Raw genomic sequence first — 12,166 nt, 5'->3', positions numbered from 1 at the left:
AAAGTCAGTCAATGGAGACTGACCAGAAGTGACACATGTCAGAATCAGCAAAAAAGATCAATAAAACGGGCGTTCTGGCCGGGCGCGGTGGCTCAAGCCTGTAATCCCAGCACTTTGGGAGGCCGAGGCGGGTGGATCACAAGGTCGAGAGATCGAGACCAACCTGGTCAACACGGTGAAACCCCGTCTCTACTAAAAATACAAAAATTAGCTGGGCATGGTGGCGCGTGCCTGTAATCCCAGCTACTCAGGAGGCTGAGGCAGGAGAATTGCCTGAACCCAGGAGGCGGAGGTTGCGGTGAGCCGAGATCGCGCCATTGCACTCCAGCCTGGGTAACAAGAGCGAAACTCCGTCTCAAAAAAAAAAAAAAAAAAACAGGCCTTCTAACTAGTCCATACTTTTTTCTTTTTATTTCCTTGGTTAGATGCCTCAGTTCTGTGCCCTATCTCCACCTTACCACAGATGATAAATTATCTGCTCATGTGTCTGTCTTGGTAACGAAACTGAACAACTCCGTGAGTCAGGGGCTTTGATCCCGGCTTGTGTCTGTTGTTCTGGGTCCTGGCCCAGAGCTTGAACCACATTAAGTATTCACATGGTTTGCTGGAGAAATTAACATGTGAAAAACAAACCTTCCTCACAGAACACTGCTCCTCCTTCATTGTTCAAGATCCCAGACCTTTGGGTCACTTTTTTCCTGACCACTCACTACCGAAAGTTTTCTCTCCTTCCTTCGACTTCGGGGTGGTTGTATAAACCTCTGATGCATCCCAGCCTGCACTGTACGGTAGCTACTTCTCACTCTCCCAGACTGAAGAGCAGTGGCACAATCCTGGCTCACTGCAACCTCTGCTCCAGGGTTCAAGCAATTCTCTTGCCTCAGCCTCCCAAGTAGCTGGGATCACAGGCATGCACCACCATGCCAGGCTAATTTTTTTTGTATTTTTAGTAGAGATGGGTTTCACCACGTTGGTCAGGCTGGTCTCAAACTCCTGACCTCAGGTGATCTGCCTGCCTTGGTCTCCCAAAGTGCTAGGATGACAGGCGTGAGCCACCGTGCCCGGCTGGGAAGGACCTTATATGCAACGTGTTCTACCTGCTCACCTTAAGTCTGAGTCTCCTTCATAACACCCTTACCAAGTGCTCACCTAGGCCTGGTACCTTTGTCTGGAAATGTACTGCCTTCCCAAGTGGCCATTTAATTGTGGGAACTCTCCCTGTATAAAATTCTTCCTCATATTCATTGGAAATGTTTTCCTGTAACTCTTAACTATCTCCACCCCCCTCCCACATGCCCACCCACTCTTTAAAATGTAAAACAATTTATTTTTTTTCCTTCCCCTTAAATTTTCTCATTTTAATTCCTTCAGTGATGAGTTTCCAGGATAGATCCCTTCAACTCGGACAGTTTAGGTCACTTCTCTCCAGATGACCCACCTGCTCCAGACCTCTGCTTAGAAGAGACTGCGACGCTCCCAGTAGGAAGTCTAAGGCCCTAGACGTAGCTCGCAACTTGTCCTGGCTCTGCGTTATATCAGCCTTAAACTCGGTCACATCAAACATTTGACTTATAGAAGTTAACACGGCAGGCTGGGCGCAGTGGCTCACACCTATAATCCCAGCACTTTGGGAGGCCGAGGCAGGCAGATCACCTGAGGTCAGAAGTTCGAGACCAGCCTGATCAACATGGTGAAAGCTTGTCTCTACCAAAAATACAAAATTAGCCGGGTGTGGTGGCACGTGCCTGTCATCTCAGCTACTCGGGAGGCTGAGGCAGAAGAACTGCTTGAACCCAGGTGGCAGAAGTTGCAGTGAGCCAAGATCACGCCACTACGCTCTGGCCGGGAGAAAGAGCAAGATTCCGTCTCAGAAAAAAAAAAAAAAAAAAAAAAGGGGCCGGGCACGGTGGCTCAAGCCTGTAATCCCAGCACTTTGGGAGGCCAAGGCGGGCGGATCACGAGGTCCAGAGTTCAAGACCAGACTGGCCAACATGGTGAAATCCCGTCTCTACTAAAAAATACAAAAATTAGCTGGGCATGGTGGCTCGTGCCTGTAATCCCAGCTACTCTGGAGGCTGAGGAAGCAGAATTGCTTGAACTGGGACCGGGAGGTGGAGGTTGCAGTGAGCCAAGATGGCGCTACTGCACTCCAGCCTGGGCTACAGAGCGAGACTCCATCTCAAAAAAAAAAAAGAAGGCAAAATAAAGCGGAAAGAATTCATTACCACAGGAGTCGTATTACAAGAAATGCTAAAGGACATCCTTAAGGTAGAATATTACCAGATGGAAATGTGATCCTCACAAAGGAAGGAAGAGCACAGAAATACACGGGTGAGTATGTGAGATTTTCTCCCACTATTTAAGTATATGTTAAACAAAAACAACAATGACGTGCTGTGGATTTATAACACGTAACAGTAAAATGCATAATAACACAGCCGGGCGCGGTGGCTCAAGCCTGTAATCCCAGCACTTTGGGAGGCCGAGGCGGGTGGATCACGAGGTCGAGAGATCGAGACCATCCTGGTCAACATGGTGAAACCCCGTCTCTACTAAAAGTGCAAAAAATTAGCTGGGCATGGTGGCACGTGCCTGTAATCCCAGCTACTCAGGAGGCTGAGGCAGGAGAATTGCCTGAGCCCAGGAGGCGGAGGTTGCGGTGAGCCGAGATCGCGCCATTGCACTCCAGCCTGGGTAACAAGAGCGAAACTCCGTCTCAAAAAAAAAAAAAAAAAAAAAATGCATAATAACACAAAATGAAGGTTTAAAGGGGAGAATCAAAGTATGCTCTTTTAAGAGTAGATTGACAAGTTAAGGTACATGCCATAAACCCTAAAGCAACTCAAAATAAATCAAAGACCTAACTGTAAGAGCTTGAACCATAAAGCTTTAGGAAAAAACTGGTGTACATCTTTGTGACCTTGGATTAGGCAATAGTTTCTTAGATGTGATACCAAAATTATAAGCAATAAAGGAAAAAAAAAAAAGATAAATTGGACTTCATCAAAATTTAAAACTTTTGTGGCACAAAGGTCACCATCAAAAAAGTGAAAAGAGGCCAGGTACGGTGGCTCACATCTAAATACGAGCACTCTGGGAGGCGGAGGGAGGCGCATCGCCTGAGTTCGAGACCAGCCTGACCAACAGAGTGTAACCCCGTCTCTACTAAAAGAACAAAAATTAGCCAAGTGTGCTGGGGCCCGTGCCTTTGGTCCCAGCTACTTGGGAGGCTGAGGCAGGAGAATCACTTGAGCCTGGGAGGCAGAGGTTGCAGTGAGTGGAGATCGCACTACTGCACTCCAGCCAGGGTGACAGAACAAGACTCTGTCTCAAAAAACAAAACAACAGGTCGGGCATGGTGGCTCACGCCTGCAATCCTGACACTTTAGGAGGCCCAGACGGGTGGATCACTTGAAGTCAGGAGTTGGAGAACAGCCTGGTCAATATAGAGAAACCCCGTCTGTACTAAAAACACAAAACTGGCCGGGCGCGGTGGCTCAAGCCTGTAATCCCAGCACTTTGGGAGGCCGAGGTGGGTGGATCACGAGGTCAAGAGATCGAGACCATCCTGGTCAACATGGTGAAACCCCGTCTCTACTAAAAATACAAAAAAAATTAGCTGGGCATGGTGGCACGTGCCTGTAATCCCAGCTACTCAGGAGGCTGAGGCAGGAGAATTGCCTGAACCCAGGAGGCGGAGGTTGCGGTGAGCCGAGATCGCGCCATTGCACTCCAGCCTGGGTAACAAGAGCGAAACTTCATCTCAAAAAAAAAAAAAAAAAAAAAAAAAACACACACAAAACTTAGCTGGGTGTGGTGGCACGTGCCTGCAATCCCAGCAATTTAGGAGGTTGAGGCCCAAGAATGGCTGGAACCCGCAAGGGGGAGGTTGCAGTGAGCTGAGATAGTACCACTGCACAATCTGGGCGACTCTGCAGCCTGGGCGACACAGTGAGACTGTCTCAAAAAAAAAAAAAAAAAAAAAAAGGTGGCTCATGCCTGTGATCCCAACACTTTGGGAGGCCAAAGTGGGTGGATCACTTGAGGTCAGGAGTTGGAGACCAGCCTGGCCAATATGGTGAAGCCAATATGGTGAAACCCCCTCTCTACTAAAAATACAAAAAATTAGCTGGGCGTGGTGGCAAACACCTATAATCCCAGCTACTCAGGAGGCTGAGGTGGGAGAACTGCTTGAGCCACAGAGGCAGAGGCTGCGGGGAGCGGAGATTGCGCCACTACACTCCAGCCTAGGTGACAGAGTAAGACCCTGTCTCAAAAAACAAAACAAAAAAAATGGCTAAAATGTCCAGAACACACACATCCATATAGGAAATAGATTTGTTGTTTGTCAGGGGCTGGGGAGAGCGGAGAACAGAGTGTGACTGCTAATGGGTACAGGGTATTTTGGAGAGAGACTAAACTGTTCTAAACTTGACTGTGGTGGTGGTTGCACAATTTTGTGACAATATTAAAGAGCATTAATACATTTTTTTTTTCTAAAGATGGGGTTTCACCATGATGGCCAGGCTGATCTTGAACTCCTGACCTCAGGTGATCCACCCACCTCGGCCTCCCAAAGTGCTAGGATTACAGTCGTGAGCCACTGCACCTGGCCGAATAATGCCTTTTAAATAAGTGATTTACAACTGACCCTTGAGTAATTGTGTAGATCCACTCATACACAGAGCTTTTTTCAATAAATATAATCCCTTGGCCGGGCACAATGGCTCACACCTGTAATCCCAACAGTTTGGGAGGCCAGGGCAAGTGGATCACCTGAGGTCAGGAGTTTGAGACCAGCCTGGCCAATATGGTGAAACCCTGTCTCTACTAAAAATACAAAAATTAGCCAGGCATGGTGGCGTGCGCCTGTAATCCCAGCTACTCGGGAGGCTGAGGCAGGGGAATTACTTGATCCCCGGAGGTGAAGGTTGCATGCAGTGAGCCAAGATCGTGCCACTGCAATTGCACTCCAGCCTGGGTGACAAGAGTGAAAGTCCATCTCAAAAAAATATATATAATCCCTCCATATTAGCAGATTCCAAATCCATAGCCAAATGCACACTGAAAACAGTATTCGGCTGGGCATGGTGGTTCGTGCCTATAATTCAGCACTTTGGGGGGCTGAGGCAGGTGGATCGCTTGAGCTTAGGAATTCAAGACCAGCCTGGGCAACATGGCAAAACCCCATCTCTACCAAAACATATAAAAATTAGCTGGGCATAGTGGCACCTGTGGTCCCAGTCACTCAGGAGGCCCAAGTGGGAAAATCGCTTGAACCAAGGAGGTAGACGTTGCAATGAGCCAAGATCATGCCACTGCACTCCAGCCTGGGTGACTGAGCCAGACCTTGTCTCAAAAAAAAAAAAAAAAAAAAAAAAAAAAGCCAGGGTGGTGGCTCATACCGGTAATTCCAGTACTTTTTTTGTGAGGCCAAGGTTGGAGGATCACCAGAGGCCAGGAGTTTGAGACCAGCCTGGTCCAACATGGTGATACCCCCATTTCTAATTTTTGTAAACACAAAAATCAGCCAGGGGTGGTGGCGTGTGCCTGTAATCCCAGCTACTCAGGAGGCTGAGGCAGGAGAATTGCTTGAATCCAGGAGCTGGAGGTTGCAGTGACCCAGGATTGCACCACTGCACTCCAGCCTGGGTGACAAAGCAAGACTCTATCGCTCCCCCCAAAAAAGAGGGCCGGGCTCGGTGGTTCACGCCTGTAATCCCAGCATTTTGGGAGGCCGAGGTGGGTGGATCACATGAGGTCAGGCGTTTGAGATCAACCTGACCAACATGGTAAAAACCCTGTCTCTACTAAAAACACAAAAAAATTAGCCAGGCGTGGTGGAGGACACCTGTAATCCCAGCTCCTTGGGAGGCTGAGGTGGGAGAATTGCTTGAACCCAGGAGGCAGAGGTTACAGTGAGCCAAGATCACACCACTGCACTCCAGCCTGGGAGGCAGAGCAAGCCTCTGTGTCCAGTAAAAAGCCAACGAAAAAGGAGGCCATAGGGTGGGCCCTGATCCAGAAGGACAGGTGTTAAGTAGAGATTAGGACACAGACATGCACAGAGGGATGACGAGTGCCATCTGCAGCCCAAGGGAGAGTCCCCAGAAGAAACCAGCCCTGCCCGCGCCTTGACGCATTCCAGCCTCCAGAATGAGAGACAATAACCATGTGTTCTTTCAGCCGCCCGGTCTGTTAGTCTGTTTGTTACCGCAGCCCCGGCAGACTAACGGGGCGGAGGACACACTCACCATCGTGACTGTGGCACCGGCTGCAGGGGCACATGCGCATGTCAAGAATGATCAGGTTGCCCGTGTGAACGTGTACAGTTCATCTCAACAAAGCTGCAAAACCATGTCACCTCCGCAGGGAAATGCCACTCTCACGAAAGGCGAAGGCATACCCAGGCCCTGCCCACATTCTGGATTAAAGGGGACTCAGGTCTCTGCGGCTACAGCATGGGAGTGAACTCACAGCCCAGGCGCCCGGTTCTGCTATAAAGAACAGCACCAGGCCTCGTCACGGCCTCTGCCATCCATTTCTGGGAGTGGCTCTCAGGGTCCAGCGTGGTGCTGATCCCCGATCAGCCAGGAGACTTCCCAGGTTCCTACCCACTCCCCAGCCCCCCAGAGCAAGAGCAGTGGATTTCCTTTACGTCATCTGTGTTTCCAAAGCCCAATACTGGGCATCAGAGAAGCCTAGCTTCACGTCCAAAGTGCCCGGTTAACCCCCTCTCATTTCAGCCCCACCTCCCTCTCATCCCCTCTCCTCCCCATTCACCACACCTGCCCCCTTATCGTGTTTAGACATGGCCAGAGCAGACCAGGAAATCCTGCAGCAGGGTACAGAGTCCAGCAAAGGGCTGGTGGCCTGTGCACCCTGCGGGTTAGCAGAGGACTGCAAGGTGTCATCTCTGTATACCTCTGGGTCCAGCCCGTTTGCCCAACATCTTGACTGAATGCTCGCTGGGTGCCAGGCCAAGTATAAGACTCAGCCAGCAGAACTGACCGTGAGCCCTGGTGGAAGCATCACCGTGGCCACCGGGTGCAGCAGACAGGTGAAGCATGGCGGGGAACAGACCACAGCCCAGAGGTCACTGGGGAGACCCCAGCAGGGAGGCAGCACATTCTGCTCACGGATGCTTTCTGGACGGCACCACCCTCTCTGGGGGCCCCAAAAGCTTTGAGGCCTTGCCACAAAGGATACAAAATTCATACCTTCCTTGGCACAAGCCAGGCCGCCAGATCCCCCGCCAATCACCAGGAGATCATAGTCCCGCTGACCTGCTGTGGGAAGGGATGAGAGGTGAGAAGAAAGGCAGCCAGCACGGGTCTGGGGCACACACCCAGAAGGTCCCCCACAACTTCCAACAGTCTAGCAGCTCTTTGGTTAAACGTGGTGAGGGATCTGTTTTATCAGGATGGGAGACTCCATTCTGTGACGGTCAGGGGTGACGAGGCACCACGCATCAGAGCAGAAAGAGTGACTCCACTCACATCGTCTGTGCAAATCCAGAGATCAAGCCATACGGGGGTGAGGCTGGCCGTGGGTGTGTGTGATCATCTTTGCAAACCATGCTGCGTACACACAGCAGGCCAACTGCTCTGAACTCAAACTTTACCCAGTGTTCCGAATCAAGACACGGAGCTATTTTCTTTTTTATTCTGTTTATTTTTGAGACAGGGTCTCACTCTGTCACCCAGAAGATTATAGTCCCACCGCCCTGCTGGGGAGAGGGATGAAAGGTGGGAAGGAACACGGTCAGCACAGGGCTGGGACACAGACCCGGAAGGGCCCCCATGACAGGAGCACAGTGCGGCAATCATAGCTCACTGCAGCCTCTACCTCCTGAGCTCAAGTGATCCTCTCAGCCTCCAGAATAGCTGGGACTATAGGCACAGACCACCATGTCCACCTAATTTTTGTTTCGTCTTGTAGAGATGGAGTCTGGCTATGTTGCTGAGGCTGGCCTCAAACACCTAGCCTTAAGCAATCCTCCCACCTCAGCCTCCCAAGGTCCTGAGATTACAAGCGTGAGCCACCAAGATGGCCTAAAACATTTCGGAGTCCAGAAGCCTTTCAGCTGTGACGTCTGCCCTCCGTCGCCCTCCGTCGCAAGCGAGCAAGAATAAAAGCACAAACAGCCCCTGTGCACTCACAGCTGGCCAGTCCCCACAGCCAGGGTCTCCGTGTGCCTGGCCACAGTGACCCAGGAGGGAAGCCACCTGGGCACAGGGAGAGCTGCCTGGGCTCAGGTTTTATCCCTGGAATTCCTTTCAGGCTGGCTGTGGTGTCGCCTGGCCTCAGTCCTCTATGGTGGCTCACTGCACACAGGGCCACTCTCAGCCTTTTTAGCCTGCAAAAGCTGTCATCTGTGTCTACTCTGGAAGCTACTGGCGAGGCAGGCAGGCAAGGGGCAGCCAAAAAAGGGAGGGATGGAGAAGGGGGTGGAGGGAGGAACTAGAGACGGGGAGCGCACTGAACGGGGCCCGAGGGCCGGGACACCCGCGCCAGGCACCAGCCCACTCCCTGGTGAAGGAACGAATGAAGAATTGAAAGGCATCAGTCTGTTGGGGTGAGCGCAGGGTGGGGACTGATGACAGAGGTCTGGGGTATAAAGCAAGCAGTGCGCTCAGCCCGTCTGCAGATACCAGCCTGCCCAGATGAGAAGCACCACCCTGCCAGGGCATCTGGAGCTGGGCGCTGCTTCAGACAAGGCCAAGAGGTTCCGTGATCAGAGCAGGGTCTGTCATCCAAGGCTGGTGGGCAACCTGCCCAGCACCAGCATCAGAGCCCAGCATGTGTCATGAGAAGGCTGAGCCTATCTTTGCAGCCACCTCCACCATCCTAGGCAGGCAAGGCTGCAGAGAGTATACCGGGAGTGCCACGTCCCTCTGCACCCCGGCTCTGCCGATGCCCCACAGACAGGGGTCTAGAACCTGCAGTCCTAATGGATACAAGAGCTGGAACTGAGATGCGCCCTGGCTCGAAGCTGAGAAAGCCTGGGAAGCTGCATCCAGGCACTCAGGCCATGGCCTGAAGCCAGCCGGCCCCACACCCAGACCCTCCCACGGTTTCACCTGGCAGCCAGCGTCTGAGTGCTCGGTCCCCGCAGCCAGTCTAAAGCACACTCAATTCCTAATTCAACTCAAGGGCTCTGGAAAGGCCTAAACTGCGGTAAATTATTCTGGTGGCTTTAATCTAAGTCTAGAGCACCAAGGACTGCTGGTTAGGGAGAAGCTGCCACCAGGTCCCCCGGGGAGCATGCACCTGCTGATGGAGGAGCTTCTCTCTCCTCCTGCTGTCTGGCGGCCAGAGGCTTTGCCCAGAAAGGCCCTACCTCCCATGGCAGGTGCCTGTTCTTGCTGCCATACAGGGCCCTCGCTGGCTCGTCCTGCCCTGCAGCCTCGCATTGTGCCCCATCTGCTGTCGGGGAGGGTGAGCGGCTGGCTGTGTGGATGTGCTTAATCTCAGGCGGCTTGCCCTCCCCCTATGCTCACCCAGGAGCCCTCTCGGGCTGACAAACACTGGCATAGGGGAGTCATTTTGTAGGAAATCTGCCTTTAAGCACTTGAGAGAGCTGGGTAGCCTGATGGGGAGGAAGGACCCGAAAGTACCTCAAAGGTGGGTAAGGCAGATGCTGCTCTGTGGGAGAAAGGGCTGGGCAGCAGGCATTACCTGGGGACACACTTGTGCACTCCAGTGCCCTGGGAAACCTCACAACCTTGCCCCTCACCCACTTTGGCCAGGTATACCCTCTCTGCCTGCAGGGCCTGGCCCCAGAAAGCGTCTGCCTCGCCTCGCCTGCTGACACACTGTCCATTAATTTTCTGCTCTGGGCCGGGCATGGTAGTCACACCTATAACCCCAACACTTTGGGAGGCCAAGGCAGGCAGATGACAAGGTCAAGAGATCGAGACCATCCTGGCTAACATGGTGAAACCCCATCTCTACTAAAAATGGAAAAAGGAGCTGGGTGTGGTAGTGCGCACACCTGTAGTCCCAGCTACTTGGGAGGCTGAGGCCGGAGAATTGCTCGAACTTGGGAGGCGGAGGTTGCAGCCCTCCGTCCCGAGTCCACTGCTGGCCAAGGGCCAGCCACCCTGTCTCCCACAGCCACCATCCCTGAGCTGAGATTGTGCCTGGCACAATCTGCACTCCAGCCCGGCAACAGAGCGAGACTCTGTCTCTAATAATAATAACAATAATAATAATAATACTTTTCTGCTCCTCTTTGAACCCACTGCCTAGTACAGGCCAGCAAAGAGCAGGAGCCCAGAGCTCATAGCAAGGCCCAAGAGAACGGAGCACTGTACCAGCGAGAGCAAGCAGAAGGCTCCCCCAAAATGTGTACCCACAGGCGGGCTGGCCACCTTGGGGTACCACCTCAGGGGCCTTCCTGTGCGGCTGCTTTCCCTACCTTGAGCTCTTTCCTGGCAGCAAGAGTCACTCTGGCTCCTGTTCAGGGGCTACATCAGCCACCTCCTCCAAGCCTGGGACGGAGCAGCTCTTCCTGCTCTAAAAGGAAACTGCAGGGCCTGTAGTCCCAGCTACTGGGGAGGCTGAAGCTGGAGGGTGAGTTGAGCCCAGGAGTTCAAGGCTGCAGTGAGCTACGATAGCATCACAGCGCTCCAGCCTGGGTGACAGAGTGAGACTCTGTCTTCACACAAACAAACAACAACAAAAACTGCACCCTGGGCCAGGCACAGTGGCTCACATCTGTAATCCCAGCACTTTGGGAGGCTGAGGCAGACAGATCATGAGGTCAGGAGTTCAAGACCAGCCTCGCCAACATAGTGAAACCCCGTCTCTACTAAAAAAAAAAAAATACAAAAAACTGTACTCCAAAGTCGCCGTTAGTGGGTCATCATCTTCTCTAGGCCAATCAGTTCCTCCTTGCCCCAGTGAGGGGCAGGACCCTCAGGGTACCTCCTTGTCCGGGTAGAATCCAAATGCTCTGGCCCAAGGCCATGGTTATTAGAAACCTGAAGGGCGCTGAGCTTGTGATCACAGGGGCAGCTCCTGTTGATGAGTCTTTTATGAGCACCAGGTGGAAGCATGGGTGCATTTAACCTGACACACGCAGCCAGGAAGCTTTGAAAGATGGAGTGCCCTGGCCGAGGGTCTCAGGGCTCAGAAAAGCCTCGAGGTGGTGACTGCTGCCCAGGACTCTGTTGGGTCACCCTCTATCCTGGAGATCCCCAAGACCTCCATAGCAACACCTCTACCCGTTCACACGTGCCGTCAGCCCCCCCTCCCGAGTCCAACGCTGGCCAAGGGCCGGCCACCCTGCCTCCCACAGTCGCCATCCCTGGGAAGGAGCCCTAACCCCATCCTTACACCCCTCTACACTCATCGCCTTTGGGGAGAGCTGCTCGCTGTCACAGGCGTCCAGAGGGCAGGGGACCATGTTGTCGTGCATGGAATGAACCTGGCCACACATAACAGATACGGTGGCGCTTTGGCCGGCTCTGGGAGAATCTGTCCTATAGGGTGAGGTTAGAACCCTCCTGAGTGACCAGGCACCGAGCCCCTGCTTCAAGTGCTCACTTATGATTATGGTCCTGATTTGGTCAACTGTTCCTCAGGGGCTCCAGGAGGATGAGTGTGTATCCTCCCCTTGCGCTGTGCAGCCTCTAACCTCTAGAGTCTAGCGGTCTGGGGAGAAGGTAGGAGATGGGAGGTGTGGGGTCTGGCCAGTGCGGCCGGTGCCTGGTGACCTCAGGAGGTGGGACATCATCATCTTCAGGGCTGTCGTTGTTACTGGGGCGCCAGCTACGGGAGACCAAAGGTGCAGCCAGCACAGCAGGACCTTAGAGAAGGCACCCAGCCTCAGTTTCCCCATCTGGGAAGGGGGCTGCCTGTGGGCTAGAAGCCGCCCGGACTCCTGCGCAAGACTAGATCATGGATACCCCCGCGTGGCCACACCCACGGGGCCACCCCCACGGGACACCCCCGCCCCAGCCGCGCGGACACCCTCACGAGGACACCCCCAGGCGGACACCCAGGCTCCGGGCGCGCGGACACCTGCCACGAGGACGCCGCGGCCCCAACCTACCTCCGGCGCCCCGCGCCGCGCCCCGCACCCCGCCCGCCACGGCCGGCGTCCGCCACCGGAAACGCCCTCCCAGCGCCCGCAGCGCCGCCGCCATCGCCGCCATCG

At 53.5% G+C, this 12,166-nt stretch overlaps 1 protein-coding gene across 9 annotated transcripts in view; it reads right to left on the bottom strand.

Annotated features, from left to right (window-relative positions):
- TXNRD2 (thioredoxin reductase 2) overlaps positions 1–12,164 on the bottom strand; it is a 57,148-nt gene extending 44,984 nt beyond the window's left edge. For 8 of the 9 annotated variants that reach the window (XR_005577410.2, XR_005577411.2, XR_005577409.2 and 5 more), the window contains exons 1-2: positions 12,062–12,164; positions 7,221–7,289 (exon numbers count right to left, since the gene is read on the bottom strand). Coding sequence is in view for 6 of the 9 variants with exons in the window: in XM_039462442.2 (XP_039318376.1) it covers positions 7,221–7,289; positions 12,062–12,164 (172 nt within the window). In the remaining 3 variants the exon portion in view is untranslated. The remainder of the gene's footprint in view (positions 1–7,220; positions 7,290–12,061) is intronic. The other variant, XM_039462443.2, reaches the window with a different exon arrangement.
- Positions 12,165–12,166: the final 2 nt, after the last annotated feature.

This window comes from Saimiri boliviensis, chromosome 21, assembly GCF_048565385.1.
Source record: "Saimiri boliviensis isolate mSaiBol1 chromosome 21, mSaiBol1.pri, whole genome shotgun sequence".
Classification (NCBI taxonomy): domain Eukaryota; kingdom Metazoa; phylum Chordata; class Mammalia; order Primates; family Cebidae; genus Saimiri; species Saimiri boliviensis.
Note: the sequence above shows the minus strand (reverse complement) of the source record. Positions and strands in the feature narration are given on the sequence as shown.